Here is a 21,180-nt window from a genome sequence, read left to right as displayed (position 1 = left end):
TAAGGCCTGCCTGGCCTATCTCATTTTATTTTTTTATCTTGTTGAATGATATCTCAATATCATCTTCCATCAAGATATCAGTTTCTTTCATTTGTCTTTGGCTACCCAGCATACCTCTGCTTGTTTCACCTTGTACCTTCTTTGTCTTTTTTATTGCATTTTAAACACTGCTGATGAATGTGAATATTAACTTTACATATAGATCTCATAATATATTTGTTGATGAACAATAAACGTTCGTATGATGAACATTAAGTGACAATTTAATGAACAAATTAATTACTACTGGTGAACATAATGATAATATCTGGTGAACATATTAATTAGTAATGGTGAACATATTGATAGTCTTTTGTGAACATTTACCTTGTTTTTCTTCATCGTCTGTTCTTGTCCTTTTGCATGTGTCCTTATCTTTATCAGCTAATTTTTTTGCTTCTTATTTTTGTTTTAGTCACATATGTATGCTAGATTTCTCTATCTATACACTGAATAAGAACATTTTTGCAACCAAAACTACCTCTTAATTGTGCTTCTATAATAGTGCAATCTCCAATTGTCATTGTTGCATCAGCATAAACAATAACTGCATAATATTAATGACATATAAGAATTTGCAGTAACTTACTTCATTTTAATACAATAAACATAACATGCATCAACATATCTTCACCATGTTTCACATTTGAGTAAAGGAAGCTTCAATAACCTAGTTAAACAAACTCAATAGTATGTTATTCCCAATTAATGGCACAAGGACTTGAAATAGGAACGAAATCGAAGCAAATGAGATAATAATCAGTTGAAATCGGACAATTATTTGATCGTTGTCAATACCTTTGTTTTTGTTGTTTCCTCTTCATACCATTTCTAAATACAAGATTTATTGAAGAGCAATCGTCAAAGTCTAAGAGGAATCGTCGAAATCGAAGAGTATCGGTAGTAATCGCATGATCGAAGATGGTAGGAATCATCAAAGATCATAGAATTAGATTTTTGAGAGCCACCGTCCTCCCACCTAGCATGTGGATTGGTTTGTACGCCTTAATCGAAACCGTTCAATAACTTCCATCAACAGTTCAAGTCTATTCTTTAGTGCACCTTCGTTACCAGATTCAAACCTTTGTGTTACATATTATGTTCAATACGTTTTTGAGAAATATATACTTCTTTTTTTTAGGGCAGAAACATATACTTTCTTTTTTTTGAAAGGTGTGACGTAGCACAGGCTGGCCCAAATCTGCTTTGGGCCCTTACACCAAAACCCGACCTATTAGCCTTGGGAAAAAGAAAAAAAAAAAAAAAAAAAAACCGACCCGAATTCAACACCGACTCCCTAGCTAGCAATATATGTTGGTTTCACACTTCGCTCCGATCCTCTTAGTTTCCGTTCTGTCCAGACGAGGGAGAAAGAGAAAACGAGTCGATAAACAAACGCGGAAGAGAATTTCACAAAGAAATGACGAACGAGTATGAGAAATCGACCCTGACCACGGCCGAGGAGCCCAAGGATCTGGTCGTCGGAGAAGGTGAAGGCCTTGAAGAAGGCGAGATCATCGGCGACGAAGACGTCTCATCGGCGGCGGCGCCGAGCAAATCCATATCCGCCACTCATCCTTTGGAGCATTCTTGGACTTTCTGGTTCGACAGTCCTGCGGCCAAATCCAAGGCTGCTTCTTGGGGTTCTTCCATGCGCCCTGTCTATACCTTCCACACCGTCCGAGGAGTTTTGGGGGTATCTTTCTAATCTCTCTATCTCTGAAAGAACATATCTTAATTGCGTTTGAAGGGGTTGGTTTAATCTAAATGTTGGTTCTTGTTGAGATCTTTCGTGTATGTAATTGTTGAATGTGTCAACACATCAAAAAAATTTGGGGATTACTGCCTTTACCTCTTTATCTTTCTTGTCTATCTTTTAAAGAATCAGCATTCAACCTCATCACTTGACAAACATGTAATTTCAGAATTTACAACAACATTCATCACCCAAGCAAGCTCAGTGTGGGAGCAGATTTCTATTGTTTCAAGCACAAAATTGAGCCAAAATGGGAAGACCCAATCTGTGCCAATGGAGGAAAATGGACTGTCACATATTCTCGCGGCAAATCAGATACCTGCTGGCTTTACTCAGTATGTGTTTTACCATTGAACATCCTGTCATTTGTGTGTTATCTCTACTAAATTATTCCAACTGTACAGTTACTTGCGATGATTGGAGAGCAATTTGATCATGGTGATGAGATCTGTGGAGTGGTTGTTAATGTGAGAGCTAGACAAGAAAAAGTGTCTCTGTGGACCAAGAATGCTTCAAATGAAGCTGCTCAGGTATTTAAATAAAGATACAATTTAGATTACTACTATCTGTTTCATTGTTTGAACCCTTTTTCCTTTGTCAAATGCAGACAAGTATTGGACATCAATGGAAGAAGTTCCTTGATTACAATGAGACCATCGGATTTATATTTCATGTAAGTTATATTCCTTAGTCCTTTGAATTGGATGTTTATAAAAATAAGTTGTTTCCTGATGTTATGGTATAACAAAAATGGTTGAGCAAGAATTGTTACAATGTGCAGGATGATGCAAAGAGGCATGACAGGGGTGCGAAGAACCGTTACACTTGCTGAGATGTGTTAGTTTCAGCAGAAATGGTTGATTTTTGCTGTGTTTCAGAGTCATTGCAGTGTTTTCGTTACGTTCTTGACATTGAGCTCCTGTCTATGATAACTCTGTTGTCTTGTCTCCCATGGCTGATGTGAATTGACAACTTATGTGGAGTTTTCTCCGTATGAAGATTATCCTGATAATTCTGTTTCTTTTCATCCACCGTTTGTTTTTTGTTCTACTTGTATTCTGACAGCTTCCAGTTTGCATTCATTACAAGTACATTACGTGACCATCTAGTGTAATAAAATGAAATTTGATTAAATGTTAAAATTTAATGAGATGTGAATAATAATGAATTTGATAATATAGTGTTGAGTGATCCAAATTTTAGATTTGGATTGTTAAGATATTTAATAGAATGGATAGGTAGCTACTATCAATTAAACATTTATTATAAATATTATTTTATATATAATAATGTTAAAGATGATCTTGATGCGCAGTAAAAATATTTATAGTTTTTCGAAGTTCAATATGAAAAACGTGTGTCAGTATGAGACATTTGTTTGCTTAATTTTTTGGTTAAAAGTGTAAAAATAATTGGATTTAATTTAATATAATAGTATAAAATATATCATGAAGTGTTTGATTCTTAGAAAAATTATAATTTATTATAATTAATTATGTGTTCCAATATATGTCGAGAATAGTGAACTTGGAAAATAAAAATAAACTAAGTTATGAAAATGATTGTTTAATATAACAATTAGAGTTAGTTTTAGAGATACCAGTTCGATCTAATAATAAAGTGAATTAAAATATAATTATCTTAGTAATTTGTTCCTAAATATTGTGAGTTTTTAAAGATAATATAATAATTAAAAGATAGAATAATAAGACACATGAAATGAATTGAGAAAGCACCAAAAATCATTATAAATTTTAGGTAGAGATAGAATTATAGGACAAAATAAAAAAATTTGATATATGAGATTAGAAAAATGAGATACCTTTAATATATATGGGATATGACTTGTCTTATTGTTTACATTTTTTATCTTTATGATAAATTATTTTGAAAGTACTAGTAATCATTAGAGAAATTTAAATAATTTTTTTCAATAGTATTTCAATATTTTATTAGACACCAATATTCTCTTCTATATTTCTTTATATAATTTATAATTGATTGTTAATTGGAGTATTAAACGATTTAAACACTCTCTTACTTTAGCATTAGATTAAGATATTTATGTGTACATTTAATGTTAGAAACTCATTTGATAAAATAGATAGTGATATAAAACAATTAAGAGTAAAAAGAGATACTATCAAAAAAATATCAGAACTATTATTAGAATAATAAATTATCTATAAAAAATACAAGCAAATAAATAGAAAGGTGAGTAGAGTAAAAATTAAAATTAATTTAGATAACTCGTTTGAATTGAATTGAAAAAAAAAATGAAAAAATAACATTTAAAAAATTCTAATAGAGAGAATAGTAAAAGATGTAGAGAGGTAAATTCTATTTAACAAAGCTGGTAGTAATTCTAGTTTAGTTTATATCATACACAGAGCTATAGAAATATACTTCTTATATACATAGCACTACCAGAATCAGGTTTCGTTTCCTCTCATACGCTAAGTTCCTCACTTTCATCCCGCAAAAATAGATAAGAAAAATCAACAGTTAGATTTCTCTCACACTAAACACAACGAGTGGAAATAATTTTGTCAAATCGACAAAAAAAATCACGATATAAACTCTCCTTCCTCACATTCCATCATCGCTGCTTCATCACACACAATCTCATCGTCCTCTTTAAGATACAAACCTAGACGTTCCAATGGACTCTTCAGCTTACCCTTCACAAACTGATTCGATGCTGCGTACATCCCTCCATATCCTCGCAACGGACCAGCAAATGAAAAATCCCCAATCATGTGCGCTAGCTCTGTTAATATCGATATGTTGTCATCAAACTCGACTGATCTCTGCATCTGGAGTTCATAACAAGCAAGAGAGTTAAAAAAAATATATATATATGACATTGAAGAAATCATCATGAACACGAACTGACATTCTCTAATGATTTTCGCGCAGTTTCTCGCTGCATTCTGCGCTCAGCTTCTTTTCTGTCTTGTGAGGCTTTGATTTGCGCTTCAATCTTGCGTCTCTCTGTAGGGTAAATACGAAAATAAGTATCTTGAAAATAATTATCAGATTTTAACGACAGTAAATAAACCAACCTTCGTGTTGCCGCCTTTCCAATCTCATTCTCTCTTCATCTTCGTATTTTCCTCCCTACGAGAAGAGATGAAAAATTAGTAATTTCGAAGAATTAGTCTGTTTAATAATGTTTGAGAGAGTAGAAGATTATTACATGACATAGAGTTGTTTGCTGTTGCGCCTTGAAGATGGTATCAGCGAAACGGCGCTTCAGCATTGCAGCGCGTAACGCCCTTTCGGGAGATAATTGAGCTTCATAAATTGGTGACCTCCATTCTAGATTAGGGAAAACTTGGATAAGTGACAAACAGACACTAACAATGGATAATTGCTTATTGCACTCACCTTGTGAAACGGATGGCAAGGTAGCATTAGCATGTTCCTCGTCCAGACAACTTGCAGCCCCTACAAATAGCCCCCACAACATTAAAATTTTGTGTAATAAAAGCTATTCAGCAACCAAGTATATAGCTTACCATCAGAATCAGGGTCAGACTTGTTCCTATGTAGTTTGGACTTAATAGCAACCTCAGCAACTGATTTCTGAAAAGAAATATCTTTTCAGTGTAACGTTTCACCATCAGAAACAGAATCTTACTGGGTGGAAATATTACCTTTGATCCAGTTGAAGATTCTGTCATCAGTTTAGGTTTCGGCCTTTCGGTACATTGAGTTGACCCTTTACGCGTACTGTTTGCAGAGTTGTCCACGTGCAGAGAGCTTTTAGCGCCTGAATACATATTACATATCGAAAAGTCAATATTATGGTTCTAAATCAGATAAAGATAAGAATCTGTAGATAAAGATTAAAGAAAACCGGCTTAAGTCCTCACATGGAGAAACAGATTGAGAGCCACTCAGCTTGGGTGCCTTGCAGATCATAGCATTGTGCTTCTGGAGTTTAAGAGAAACAATGAAGTTTTCTCAACAAAATCTCCAGAAGAAAGATAAAGTAAATGAGATAGTCACTACAATAGCAACTTACAGTATCTTGTCCTTGAGGATTCTTACTTGACAGGTCCTTTGAGATGGGCTTCCTAGATAATGACTCAGAACGGCCCAAATTTATTCTTAAGCTGCTGCCACGTTGACTATCATCAGATGTATGCTGTTTATCCGCAGTAGAACCAACAAATCTCCATTGGTCACTGAACAACTTATCCATCTCCTTTGCCATAAGGTGGAAGCTATTTCCAGGGGGGTTATAACGCATAGCATTGGAGAAGATCAGCCTGACATCAGCTTTAAAGTCTTCAGCAACGGTGTAAAGATTGTTCTCTAGTTTGGACTTCACTGTGCCTAAATCCATAGGTTTAGTGATTATGGAGAAGTAATCTGGAATTTTGAGAGAAACTGGATCCACAGGCTGAAGGAAAGGCCAAGAGCATTGATGTGTCATTAGCTTCTTTAATATCACAGAGCATTTCCTGTGCAGACTGCGATCCATCTTAAGCTTCTTCTTGCTGTGGAGGTTTACTATCTCTTCTGCACCACGCTTTACCCCAATTATAGTTTTGACTTGCTGTTTGTTATCACTGTTTGCGACTGAGATACCACATTTTTTGAGTTTGCCCAGCTCTGTTTTCTGACTTCCTTTAGCATCTTTAGATAGAGGCCCTGTAACTATTTCACAAGTGCTGAGTTCTGGCTTCCTTGTAATGATTTTGAGCTTCAGCTTAGTGGAGGACATTGTCATCGTCATTATAGCTATCAGTAGAACAATGAACCGATGTGATGTTTCAGTGATGGAGAAGGTGAAGAGAGACCACTGTTTCTGTTAATGCAACATACTCATGTTATAATCAGGAAAATACAGTAAAGAAAAACTAAAGAATTTTGCAATACAGTCAACAAATAAGTCTCAGTTACATATTCAGCATTCCTGAAAATAATATTTATCACCAAATCCAGTCAAGATCTCTTTTTTCGTAGAAAAAACAATCAATGAAGACTTCAGAAACTAAAAGTTTCATTTTTTCTCTCTCAATATCCACAGTGAAGTGCTGAAGTTTTCAATTATGAACGGATAAGGGACTCAGAAACCGAACTATAGTGAAATAACTAAAAACCAAATCAACGACTCAAGTCAATGAGAAACCCTAGATAGAAACCCCGAATTTTGGAAAAATCGTAACAGGTTTTAATTGTCATAAATCCACAAAACACTTCACCACAACAAAACCAAAGAGAATCTCAAGGGAAGAAACCAAATTTCACATACAAGTCTTACCTATCGGGCGAACGACACTAAGACTGAAGGCGTCCTCTGTCCACTGAAACGATTGTTCGCGTATCTCATCGACTTCGCAGTTCAAACAGCGACGTTGATCTTCGCTTCAAACTCGCTAATTGGCCTGATGGCATAGAAAACACAATAAGATCACCACAGATCTAAAAATCGTCGCAGACTACGAAAAGTCTCCGCGACGGTGCAGAACTCAACGAGAATATATAAAAGTATATCAAAATCAAAATCACAAAAGAATAGACAAATAGAAGAGAAGTAAACCTTCGAAATTCCAAAATTACGAGAAATCCACGAAGATTAGGGTTAGTATAAGAAAGGGCGGCAGCGAGAAGAGAGGAGATAGATACCGCGCAGGAGAGTGAGACTGCCAACTGGCAATTGAGAGGGGGCTTAGGGTTTAAGCCTTGGTGCTTACGTCTTTGAATCGGTCAATGCGTTTCGGTGATGATATTTGGTGGAATTACCTTTCGTGTGCCGTTTTCGGTGTATTACTCCCTCCGTTATATAGTTTTTACTTCATTCTCTGACTTTCCAAAAATATGTTTCTATTTCGATTTAAGGAAACTATTTTAACTTTTTTTTTTTCAATATACTTTCCTTTTCTCATTAAACTTTCCTTTCTTTCAATTCACTTTATTTTATTAATATTTTTTTTTCAAATATTATGCAAAGTATAAAAAGGAACTATATTTGAGGATGGAGGGAATAATAGTTTTAGCTTCTTATTTTATCTTCTTAATTTTAATCTTTTTAATGTCAATTTTAATCTTAATATTTATAAATTATATTTTTAAAATAGAGTTTATCATAGATGTGATATTTGATTAAGTTATGAGATTTGATGAGATGATAAATAGTTATTAGATAAAATAGTGATACATGTTAAATAGTACTACTATAATTCAAATAATATATAAAAATGACCCACTCTAAATTTAAATGAAAATTTTATTTATGAATAAAATATTTTATTTTTCTGAAAGTTTTTTCTTTAAATTCCACAAAATTTTGTTTTATTTTTTTATACAATATAAAATATAAATTATGGTAGTTTTAAATCTTAGGGAAGAAATGTAGTTTATAATAGTATTCATTATATATTAAAATATAGAGGGCTGATCGGATGCGAAATAATTTTCGGTGCGGACCGCGGACTATTATAATACACCAGTATATTACTGGATAGTGCACTAGTGCACTACTACAAAGTGCACCAGTGTACTACCGTAGAGTGCACCTGGTAGTACACTACTGTAATGTGCACCAGTACACTATTGGGGGTGCACCTTAGTACACCGAGGAGTGCACCTTAGTACACCGAGAAGTGCACCAGTGCATTACTGGGAAGTGCACTCTTTTAGTGCACTACTGATGTTAAATAATATACATTTTAATATTATATACATGATTTATAAATAGTATTTTATAAATCATGTATATAATTAATAAATTATTTGTTTATAAATCACTATTATTTTAATATATTAAATAATTCTTATTAATATGTTAAATAAAATTATTTTTATTTACAACTCTAGTGTATATCATATATACTTTATTTATATCTCCTATAATAGGAGATATAAAATCATTTTTATATTCTAGTGTATTATAGAATGGTCCATACTTGTTAATGATAGCCAAAATTATTTATTTTTAATATATATATATATATATATAGGTTGTATTGATTTTATTAGATTTTATTGATCTCATAAATAAATATCACTGAAAAGAAATTCTAGGAACAATATATGTTCTTAAAAAGTTAAGAATAAGAATTGATAAGATTTGAATAATAAAAAATAATATATCTAATTGTAGCTTTAATATATATGTGATAGAAAAAATATATTAAAATATTAATAAAAAGGAGAGAATAGTGTGAAAAAATATTTTAACACTTTCTATTTATTTTTTTCAATTTAGAAGATGATCTTTTAATTTATTTTTTTAATATTGTACTATCATAAGATAAGAGAGATTGTAGGAGATATCTTATTATAATAAACTAGAATCAAAATAAGATGAAAAATCTTTTATAAATTATATGAAATGTATTTTTGTAATAATACAAAGTACCTATAAATTTTATGTATAGATTAGATGTATTTTTGTAATAAAAGAATACAAAATAGTGCATATTGATAAAGTTTTCAATAACATATTTTTACATTTTTCTTAGTTAGAAGATGATATTTTAATTTTTTAATATTGTAATATCATAGGATAAAAGAGATTCTAGGGGGATAAGTTTTAAGATAAACAAAAATAAAAATAAGATAAAATTATTTTATAAATTATAGGATATACATGAGACATATTTTTATGAATCTAGAAATAAAATAAATAAACTAAAATAAATAAGAGATATGATTTTATAGACTTACGCTAGACTTTATAAAATCTTTATTAAATAGAAAATCTGTTAAGAATGAGATTTTATAAGATTTGATTAGTATATAAATATAAATAATATATCCAATTATAGCTTTAATATATGCAAATGATAAAGAAAGGAAAAACTAATAGATTAATAAAAGAGGAGAGAGAATAGTGTGGCAAATAGAAGATTGACACATAAGCAATTGTGAGGTCTAAACTCTTGAGAAAGCTTGAAATATTTTAGCTTTAATATATATAATAATAATAATATAAAGATAAAGATTTTAATCTTCTTAATGTCAATTTTAATCTTAATATTTTAATTTTTTTTAGTTTAATTTATCTATCTAATCTATCTATTTAAGCTAATATAATTTTTCTATCTAACATCTTAATGTTAATATAATTAATCTAATATATATATGTTTATAAATCTTAGAGGTGTCACAAAACGTTAAATAAGTGCTTTTTATATAAATTACAGATTTTGCTTGTAATTTTAATAATTATGAATTTTTCTTATAATTTATTGAAATTATTAAAAAATTTATGAAAGATGTATAAAATTATAAAAAAAACTTTTTGTCTTTTATATAAATATTTATTATTAAATAAATATAATAATAATATTTTTAAAATCAAACTACATGAATCTATAAAAATAGAAATACTAAAAAATATAGGGAAAAATAAAATAAAATGGATAATAATAAACTAGGAGGATAACCGTATAATTAAATATTTCCATTAAAGCATTTAATTATTTTTTTTAAAAGAAAACCCTCTCTAAACTGTTTTAGTTATGAAAAGTATTTATTAGTTACTAAAAACATCTTTTTATTCATATTAATCTTATAGCTTATTTTATAAATATGTATTTAAATATTAAATAATCAAATAGAAGTGTATATGTTTATATTAAGTTTGTAAAAATTTAAAAATTTATAAAAAAGTGTAAATACTATGAAATATAGATAAAAATTTAGATTGATCAAAATCATATTAGAAATACTATTGGTTGTATTTACAATTTTTCTTTAAAATTCAAAACCAATTAACAGTGAAAAAAAATAAAAATATACATATATGTCCATAATTTTGTAATACCCACCGAACACTTAAATGATAAAATATATAAGCAAATTATATGTATAATAATAGAAGTATTGGTCAAAAAAATGCACTTTTTTGGGCCTAATCCCAAATCTACCACCAACCTTTATATATCTACACACATTTGCACATTTTTTTACCTTTTCTTTTAAATCCGGAAATAATATAAAGAAGTAGAAAGTCTGAAAAGTTGCGTGTAGGGCTACAGTGCACTACCTGGACACAGATTTGAGATGACACTGACGTGGCACACCGTGATTGGATGCAATGGAAAAAGGAAAAGAAAATACATTTGCTTAGCTTCGGGTTAAGGTGTTTTAATCACCCAGCTCAAAACACTAATCTTCCCGCCCAATTTACAATTTCCCACCAAAAACCCTTGACAACGCCTTTGATTATTTTCAGTTGGTTACCGCACCGAAACGTGAGAGAGTACACCTGTAACAATACATGGTGATCCAATATACAAGGCATGACAAGATCTGTTGTAAAATTCAAAAAATGTTTAATGGCTTACAGAGTTTAGTGAATTATGTATTAAAAAATGAAAAATGTGAATATATGTCTTCAAAGAGAGCAATAAATATATATTGTAATGTTTTGAAAAATATGTATATACCATGTACAACTGAAGTTGGAAAAAAATCCCATATATTACTTGGTAGAGTTAACATTACATAAGATGTGAGATGAGTTGAGATCAATGTTGAGTTGGCGATCTCTTATTGGCCCGGATCTCCCTCCCGAAAACGTCCAATCCGTTGCATTGCCCGCCAAAAAAACTTATCTACTTACCCTCCAAATAAAAAAGAACTAAAAAATTCTCATATATGTCATACCTTTTGCATATGTGGCTATCTTCAACCTCTTCCACCTTTTCATCCTGCTACGCTTTTTCATATATTTGTATTTACTCTACTTTCATCCACTCAGCCCCAGGAATATTCCAGCATTTACATACCTCGTACATCCATTGAATTTCCCTGTAACCGATCCTGTCACAAAGCTCACCAAGCTATATAATAATGGGTAAGAATGTGGATTGAGGGAAATTTTTACTGCTTACCTTTATGCTAAAATAACATGTGCGATTAATTATATATGAAGTAGATTATTGATTTCCGTGTTTGGAATTGAATCGGTAATTTTATTTTTGTACACAGGCGAGTGCCTGATTACAGTAGTAAGTGGCGGGAGTTGGGTTTGGAGAGGAGATGTGTGGGTATACCAAGGCAAGCAAGTTTCATCTGGGTTGTTGACTCCGGAATCTATTTTGTACATGGATCTGGTGAAGATTATTCGTAGCAAGTTGAGGATGGAAGAGAATATCATACTTAAGTTAAGTTATTACCCCCTTGCTCTACCAGGGAATCCATCCCATCTATGTTGCTTGTGATGATGATTTGGAGGCATATAGGTTTAGCAATTCACGAGGGCAAGTCTTCCAACACCTTTGTATTGTGAGGTAGAGACTGTCGAGGATGAGGTGAAACCCTTTATAATAGCGAAAACAGAGGAGATCGAAGTTTTGTCTAGCGCACTAGAGGTGGAAACGAAAACGCAGACAATGGCAGGAGAGAAACAGGTTCATGACAGGAAACGAAAGCGTGAGAACAAGACCATTCCTATTGAATTTGTATGTCTATTAACAGATGAAGAAAAGGAAGAGTCGGATGGAGAACATGACCATTCCCTAATGGAAATTTCAAGTGGTGGATCAGAGGAGTTAGATGTAGTTGATCTAAATGATGGCGAAAATGTCGATGGTGATCTCAGCAACGATTCATACTTATGGTGGGACAAATTTGTAGAAAAATCAAGTGCAAAGTCTGCAAGAGTGGCCTGTGATGGTGCCGGGTCTAGCAGAGCTGTCATTGACCTGGTGGATGATTCATGCAACGATGTTGAGGATGACGAGGAAGAGTATAATCAGGATTTTTTCAAAGAATTGGATGAAGCTGAGTTGAGAGCGTTGAGGTCACACCATTCATATGTGGAAGCCGATGTAGTCCAAGACGATGGAGCGATGAGCGGTTCTGGAATAAGATTAGGAGCATTGTATGAAGATAAGGAGAGCTTGAAAAATGCTATTGTAGAATATGCTGTGAACAACTGTTTTGAAACCCGTGTGAAGAGGTCTGAACCAACACGTCTGTTTGTTGGATGCAAGGTCAGAAGTTGCCTGTTCCGAATCAATGCGACAATTATACCGAAGACGAGCACGTTTAAGGTGAAGAAGTTTAAGACAGAACATTCTTGTGGGCTGAAGTACACACACATCCCAGGCAAGAAGGCAACTACGTCATATGTTGCTAGTAAAATACTCCAAGGTATGGTAAAGTCAATTTTGTTTCCATCATCATTCGTTCAATTGATCTAACTGTTTTGTTGTTTAACTAGGTACAACCTCGGGAAGAAAATGTTGTCGGCAAAAGCTATACAAACTGCTTTGAAGTCAGGAGGGATCGATGTCAGTTACATGAAAGCCTCTCGAGCAAGGCAGGTAGCTGAAGCCATGGTCCGAGGCACTGCGGAGGAAAGTTTCATGTACATCCATTCATGGTTAGAGATGCTTAAAGTAGTGAATCCTGGTTCGTACACATCAATTAAAACAGACTGTCATAACAGATTTGAGTCTTGCTTTTGGGCATTGGGATGTACCATCAGAGCCATCCCACAGCTTAGAAAGGTCAGTACAACTATAATGAGGTAGGATCAAATACAGTATGGTAGGATCGTATCAGTACCATTGATGTAGGATTATCTCCCACAAGCTCGGATCTAGAGTGTTCAACCAACACACACTAAGAACAATTGTTCTAAGTGTTGTTCAAACTTGAAAACAAGCAAGAACAAGAAGAAAGAAAGAGTTTAAAGGGAAGAAATGGATATGTTCTTGAAGAGAACTTCTCTTGCTATGTAAGGCACCTTGGACTTAACCTCAACACAATACAAGAAGAGAAAGATCAAAACAAGCTATAACTTAACACAACATGGAGATATACTACCATGAGCACCAAGAGTTTCCCATTCAACAAGTTTACAAAATCAATTACATAAACAAGATGAAATAGGCAAGGTAAGCAGTTTGATAGATCTGCTCAAACTAATCAAAGATGGCCCATGAGAAACTAGGAGGAGTTTTTACTCTACTACAACATCAATTCAATCAAAGGCCCCTAGTGAAGGTTAACTTTAGGCTTTTATACCTAGGTTGAATCCGGCCCTTTGACACCTAAAAATACTTGAAATAAAGACCAAATTACCCTAAGATAAGTTCCACAAAATAGTTAGGGAAGAGGGTGAAAACGTTACACCTAGACAACTTAACCGGCTAAGTGTCTAGTTGTGATAGTTGCACAAAAACGCCAAATACAGCCATGTTGGAGTCCTCCAATGGCTTGGTTGTCTTCATTGGATTTGTTGGGGATGAGCACTTCTTTTACATGCCAGAAGTGTAGAAGCAATGGGTTCCAAATCATGCCCTAAGTCTTGAGTCAAAGTTACTTGTATAATGAGGTCTTGGATCTTCTTTGACATGGCTCTTGTGATGGCTCCTTGGGTAGTTGGCTTGAGGGATGCTCCTGCATCATTCCCTCCCTCTTGAGAGAGGCCTGACCCCAGGCCATCCCCTCCCATAATGGGCAATGGCTCTTCTTGGTTAGTTTCCTCCCATGCTTCATCTTGTTGTTCTTCAAAGAGAGTGAGATCTCCTATGTTGAAAGTTGGATTCACTCCATACTCCTCAGGTAGGTCAATGACATAGGCATTGTCACCAACCACTCTTAACACCTTGAATGGTCCATCTCCTCTTGGAGAAAGCTTGGAAGTTCTTAGGTTTGGAAATCTCTCCTTCCTTAGATGTACCCATACGAGATCACCTTCTTTGAGCAACACCTTCCTTCTAAACTTGTTCTTTGTCCCTGACACACTCTTGGCCAAGCTATCTAGCCTCTCTCTGGTCCTCTCATGGAGGTCTTTCATGAGCTTCACTTGGTTCTCTGCACTATAGTCACACTTCTCTTTGCAAGGCAAAGGAATAAGATCAAATGGGGTTAGGGGGTTAGTGCCATAAACACACATGAATGGGCTCAGTTTTGTGCTAGAATGGGTAGCTCTATTGTAGGCAAACTCCACATGTGGTAACAAGTCTTCCCATGCCTTTAGGTTACTCTTAATCAAGGCTCTAAGCATTGTACCTAAGGTTCTATTGGTCACTTCCGTTTGTCCATCCGTTTGTGGGTGACTAGATGTGGAAAATAAAAGTCTAGTGCCTATCTTTCCCCACAAGGTTCTCCAAAAATGGCTAAGGAATTTAGGATCTCTATCACTCACAATGGTCCTAGGTAAGCCATGTAGTCTTACAACCTCAGAAAAGAACAAGTTAGCTACATTAGTGGCATCCTCAGTTTTGTGACAAGCAATGAAATGTGCCATCTTACTAAACCTATCTACCACCACAAAGATGGAATCTCTACCCCTTCTAGTCCTAGGCAAACCAACTATAAAGTCCATACTAATGTCTAGCCATGGTGCACTAGGTATAGGCAATGGTGTGTACAATCCTTGGGGTTTAACTTTGGATTTGGCCTTAAGGCACTCTATGCATCTGTTAAGCATGTTTTCTATGTCTTTGAGCATATGAGGCCAAAAGAAATGGGAACTCAGAATGGATAGAGTCTTGTCTCTCCCAAAGTGCCCCATTAGTCCTCCCTTGTGAGATTCCTCCACAAGAAGAAGCCTAAGAAAACACTTAGGTATACAAACTCTATCAACCTTAAACAAGAATCCATCAAACAAATAATACTTGCCCAATTGACCCTTGTCAAGGCAATGAGCATAGATAGCTCCAAAATCAGAATCAAGTCCATAGAGTTCCTTGATGTAGGTGAAACCTAACACCTTGGAATCAAGGGTGGTGAGCAAGGCATGCCTCCTAGAGAGAGCATCAGCCACTACATTGTCTTTCCCTTTCTTATACTTGATAATATAAGGGAAAGTCTCAATGAACTCCATCCATCTACCATGCCTCCTATCAAGTTTGTCTTGACTTCTAAAGTGTTTAAGTGACTCATGGTCAGTATGTAAGACAAACTCACTAGGCCAAAGATAATGTTGCCAAGTTTTCAACACCCTAAACAAGGCATACAATTCTTTGTCATAAGTAGAATAGTTTAGAGTTGCACCCTTGAGTTTCTCACTAAAGAAAGCAATAGGCTTACCCTCTTGCATAAGCACTCCTCCAATTCCCACACCACTTGCATCACACTCAACCTCAAAGGGTCTTGTGAAATCTGGTAGAACTAGGAGTGGTGCCTCCGTTAGCTTAGCCTTGAGCTCATTGAATGCTTCTTCTTGCCTTGGTCCCCATTGGAATATGACATTCTTCTTTGTGAGTTCAATTAAGGGGGAGGCAATGGTGCTAAAGTCTTTGACAAATCTTCTATAAAAGCTAGCAAGCCCTTGGAAGCTCCTAACTTGTGTTGCACTTGTTGGAGTTGGCCAATCTTGTATGGCTTTGATCTTGTCCTTGTCCACCTCCAACCCCTTAGAACTCACTACAAAGCCAAGAAAAGTTATATGATTAGAGTAGAAATCACATTTCTTAATATTAGCAAAGAGTGATTCATTTTTGAGCTTCGATAATACTTCCCTTAGGTGGTAGGCATGGTCAAGTAGAGATTTAGAGTAGATGAGAATGTCATCAAAGTAAACCACAACAAACTGGCCTATAAAGCTTCTTAGCACATGGTTCATCAATCTCATGAAGGTTGATGGAACATTGGTGAGGCCAAATGGCATGACAAGCCATTCATAGAGGCCAAACTTGGTCTTGAGTGCAATTTTCCATTCATCACCTTCTCTCATTCTTATTTGATGATAACCACTCTTGAGATCTATCTTGGAGAAGTATGTTGCTCCATGGAGATCATCTAACATGTCATCAAGCCTTGGGATTGGATGTCTATACTTGATTGTGATGTTGTTGATGGCTCTACAATCCACACACATTCTCATGGTGCCTTCTTTCTTTGGCACTAAGAGAACTGGCACAGCACAAGGGGACATACTCTCCCTAATGTACCCCTTCTCTTGTAACTCTTTCACTTGTGTCTCCACTTCCTTACTCTCCATGGGATTCATCTTATAGGCTGGCCTATTAGGGAGTATAGAACCGGGTATGAAGTCTATTTGGTGCTCTATGCCCCTAAGTGGAGGAAGGCCTAGTGGTAGCTCCTGCGAAAAAACTTCATGGAAGGAATCTAGGACATCTTGAATGGGTTTAGGTAGGGTGATTTGTGGGTTCTCTGAGGTCATGTTGTGGCTTTTCACTAAGCTCATGAGTCTTGCATCTTTGGGCACAAAATCATCCTCCTTAACTTCTTTGAACACAAGCATGGAAAATTGTCCTTGGCACTTGGAAGTATACATAGCCAATGGCTTGTCTTTGATCCTAGGCTTCTCCTTCACCTTATCCTTCATTCTCTTAGCTTCTGCAGCTTCAACAATTTGGTGAGGAGTCATAGGTTTCAAAGTGGTTAGTTTTCCATTAAACATAAAGGTATACTTGTTTGTGAACCCATCATGTGTGACCTTATTATCATATTGCCAAGGCCTACCTAGTAATAGATGACATGCTTGCATAGGTAAGATATCACATAGGATGGTGTCTACATAGTGTCCTATCTTAAGTGTGACTTTGCATTGCTTATGGACCTTAAGTTCTCCACAATCATTCATCCAATGCAACTTATAAGGTCTAGGGTGCAAGATTGAAGGTAGGCTAAGTTTGTCAACTAACTCACTACTAGCAATGTTGCAACAACTCCCTCCATCTATGATCACATCACACACTTTATCTTTGATCACACATCTACTATGAAACAAGTTTTCTCTTTGATTATCTTCCACTAACTCAGTTTGCACACTTAAAGCTCTTTTGCAAATTAACACTTCTCCTTGTTCATATTCTATCTCATCATTGTCCTCTCCTAAGTCATCTTCTATAGCAAGATTAGGGTCATTCTCCTCAGTTTCACTCTCTGATTCATATTGTCCTAGGGCATTGATAACCATCACTCTTTTGTTAGGACAATCTCTCATAAAATGGCCCTTTCCTTTGCACTTAAAACATTCTAAACTACTAGACTTAGGATGCACATTGTTGGATGTTTGAGGGGGTTTAGAAGTACTCCCTTGAGTGCCAATGGCATTGCCTTGGGGCTTAGGAAAGTCTCTTGAAGGTGGGGCAACCTTAGGCTGAAATGGGGTGCTAGATGATGGCCTTCCATTCCATGTGTTGCCTTGAGTAGTAGGCCTAGATGTTGGCCTTGAAGTTTGCAACAATCTTTGCTTCATTTTCCTTTCCACCTTAATAGCATTGTGTAGGAGTTGATCACTTGTGTCATAAGGGTACATATCCACTTCTAGGGAGATAGATGGATTCAAGACCCTTAAGAATCTAGCATTGGTGTCAACTGGATCCTCTTTAACGTCAGCCTTGATCATGGCCATGTGCATGACATTGTACACTTCCTCCACACTCATGCTTCCTTGTTTCAAACTCTCTAGCTTGTATCTAAGCTCTCTTTTGTAATGTTCTGGTACAAACCTCTCCCTCATGTGTCTCTTCCTGTCATTCCAAGTGGTGATAGGTTGTGCAAATGCATCCCTTCTCCCTTGAGTGAAACTATCCCACCATAGCATAGCATAGTCTTGAAACTCCAATGTTGCAAGTTGTATCTTCTTCATCTCGGGGAAGTTGTGACAAGCCCAAATCTGATCCATTTTCCTCTCCCACACTAAGTACAAGTCAGGATCACACTTTCCCTCAAAGCTAGGGATCTTGACCTTCACTTTACCAATACCATCTTCCTCTCTTGGCTAGGAGCTTGATCATATCTTTGCTCATGTCTTTGGAACCTTGGCCTCCTTCCTCTTCCTCCTTGCCTCATATACCTATCCCCCTGAAACTCATCAAAATCATCATCACTATACCTATTCCATTCAGGAGAGTTAGGGTTAGAAAACTCCCTTGGATAGTTCATTGGTGGAGGTCTAGGCCATGGTGAGACAATGGGTCTAGTGGGTATTCTTATGGGATCCGGCCTTAGGTTAGGTGATATGGGTTCATGCCTCACTTCTTGGTTTGGTAATGGTAGTTGAGTGTGTGGGCGTGAAGTCCCTCCAACTTCAAATTGGGTCCCTAGAACTATAGGTGGAGTTCTAGGCTTGTCTTGTTTGGATTCAACGGTGGCTAGCCTACTAGAGAGGTCACCAATGACCTTCTTCAAGTCACTAAGAATGTTCACTAAATCAGGTTGATTAGTGATGCTATTGTCCGAGGGTAGGTGTGGGTGAACCTCCTCTTGTTGAGATCCATGTTGGGATCCTTGTTGTGAGCTAGGCATGATCAAAGACAACAAACAATGAACAATGTTAATGTTAGTCTAATAAGCTTGTGTTTGAATCACTCTACACTCTGTAATGTCCTCTCAACCTTGGCTATTTGATCACCTTATCAATGCAATGTGATGCTAGTAACACTTGTTAGCTTGGTACACTAAGATGCTTAATCAACAAAGAGTTATAGCTAGCATAGACAAGCAAGTGCACTTGTAAGAAGATGATGTAGGAAAGTGTTTAGTTCAAAGGGACTTGAGAACGTATTACCTCAGTTATGGTGCATAAAGAAGCCCTTGAAATGCCCTTGCTTAGCCTTGGAAGTGTCCTTGAGAATTAGGCTAGGATATGTGTTTAAACTTGGCTAAGTGTAGCCAAGTACAAGGCATAAGGGTGGGGTTAGGCTAGGTGTGAGGGGCTCATGGAAATCCCCTCTCTCCTTCTTCTTTATGTGCTTTAGGACACTTGGTCACGTTCCAAATGTTGCAATTGGACTACACAACAAAAGGTACAAGATTTAGTTAAGAAAAGGCATGCTAGCACGTTACCCGGGGTACAAAAAGTGTGTTGCAAGCAACTTTGGGTGTTTGTTTCAAGAGGTTAATGAGCTGCAATGGATGTGAACTTTCTTGATCCTTGTAGTGGGGTTTTTCTATGTGGAAGGCTCAGGTCACATCCAAAAAGGCACGACCCAATGAGGCTGCAAAGTCTTGTGAATAGGCTAGGTCAACACTTTTGAAAAGTAGAAAATGACACTTTACCGCTTTGGGAATGATTTTTGGCTTTAGTGTTTGGACAATCTACTCGTGCCCTTGGCCTGATTTTTGTTGCCCTCAACATATCAAATGTTGTTCTTCATGGGGCTCATAAGTGTTCTTCATTTGGTTGTGTTTGGTTTGAGGTGTGAAGCTTCAAAGTTGGGTTCTTGACCACTTTTGTGCATGAAATCAAGTACCCGGTTTAGGTTTTGGCTTTGGTTCTCTCTTAGACACTCCCTCAACTTTGCTTGGTGATTCCTTAGGCCTCTTCAAACACTTCCAACTTGGGTTTTAGTTCCTGCAAATACTCAAAAGATTCATTAGACTTAGACCAACAAAAAGGCACACAACAACAAGGCTTGGCTAGTGTTTTTGGGGCTGTTTTTTTGTGTGACTTTGCAAGTGTTGCAAATCACTTTGTTTTTGTGTTTTTAAGGGTGAGAGATGGTTGAAAACTCAGCTGAGCTCTGATACCACTTGATGTAGGATTATCTCCCACAAGCTCGGATCTAGAGTGTTCAACTAACACACACTAAGAAAATTGTTCTAAGTGTTGTTCAAACTTGAAAACAAGCAAGAACAAGAAGAAAGAAAGAGTTTAAAGGGAAGAAATGGATATGTTCTTGAAGAGAAATTCTCTTGCTATGTAAGGCACCTTGGACTTAACCTCAACACAATACAAGAAGAGAAAGATCAAAACAAGCTATAACTTAACACAACATGGAGATATACTACCATGAGCACCAAGAGTTTCCCATTCAACAAGTTTATAAAATCAATTACATAAACAAGATGAAATAGGCAAGGTAAGCAGTTTGATAGATCTGCTCAAACTAATCAAAGATGGCCCATGAGAAACTAGGAGGAGTTTTTACTCTACTACAACATCAATTCAATCAAAGGCCCCTAGTGAAGGTTAGTTTTAGGCTTTTATACCTAGGTTGAATCCGGCCCTTTGAAACATAAAAATAATTGAAATAAAGACCAAATTACCTCCTTGCGGTTAAGGTAACGACTTCGGGCATGGCCAGCTCCCATAGTGTGACGGTAAGATAAGTTCCACAAAATAGTTAGGGAAGAGTGTGAAAACGTTACATCTAGACAACTTAACCGGCTAAGTGTCTAGTTGTGATAGTTGCACAAAAACGCCAAATGCAGCCATGTTGGAGTCCTCCAATGGCTTGGCTGTCTTCATTGGATTTGTTGGGGATGAGCACTTCTTTTACATGCCAGAAGTGTAGAAGCAATGGGTTCCAAATCATGCCCTAAGTCTTGAGTCAAAGTTACTTGTATAATGAGGTCTTGGATCTTCTTTGACATGGCTCTTGTGATGGCTCCTTGGGTAGTTGGCTTGAGGGATGCTCCTGCATCAACCATGGTGACATAGTAATGTTGGGATGGTAATGTATGCAAATGTGGAAGTATATTATATA

At 35.8% G+C, this 21,180-nt stretch overlaps 2 protein-coding genes across 2 annotated transcripts; one reads left to right on the top strand and one right to left on the bottom strand.

The window, feature by feature from the left end:
- The first annotated feature begins 1,023 nt into the window (after positions 1-1,023).
- Positions 1,024-2,627, top strand: LOC141249387 (uncharacterized). The gene is given in 7 exon segments (XM_073669607.1): positions 1,024-1,056; positions 1,385-1,720; positions 1,722-1,735; positions 1,965-2,130; positions 2,200-2,325; positions 2,403-2,468; positions 2,577-2,627. Coding segments are annotated over 7 exon segments (792 nt in total).
- Positions 2,628-2,842: 215 nt separating this feature from the next.
- LOC141249386 (uncharacterized) lies at positions 2,843-6,542 on the bottom strand. Its single transcript, XM_073669606.1, has 10 exons — positions 5,826-6,542; positions 5,674-5,734; positions 5,455-5,570; positions 5,317-5,383; positions 5,186-5,245; positions 4,995-5,116; positions 4,861-4,915; positions 4,692-4,816; positions 4,367-4,611; positions 2,843-2,900 (listed from the first exon to the last, which is right to left on the bottom strand). The coding sequence occupies exons 1-10, from the start codon at positions 6,540-6,542 to the stop codon at positions 2,843-2,845; spliced, it is 1,626 nt and encodes a 541-aa protein (XP_073525707.1).
- Positions 6,543-21,180: the final 14,638 nt, after the last annotated feature.

The sequence above is a fragment of the Phyllobates terribilis genome, unplaced genomic scaffold, assembly GCF_046119375.1.
Source record: "Phyllobates terribilis strain yellow unplaced genomic scaffold, ASM4611937v1 Scaffold_4523__1_contigs__length_59944, whole genome shotgun sequence".
NCBI classification, from domain to species: domain Eukaryota; kingdom Metazoa; phylum Chordata; class Amphibia; order Anura; family Dendrobatidae; genus Phyllobates; species Phyllobates terribilis.
The sequence above is the reverse complement of the archived record's forward strand: the minus strand, read 5'-3'. Positions and strand labels throughout refer to the sequence as shown.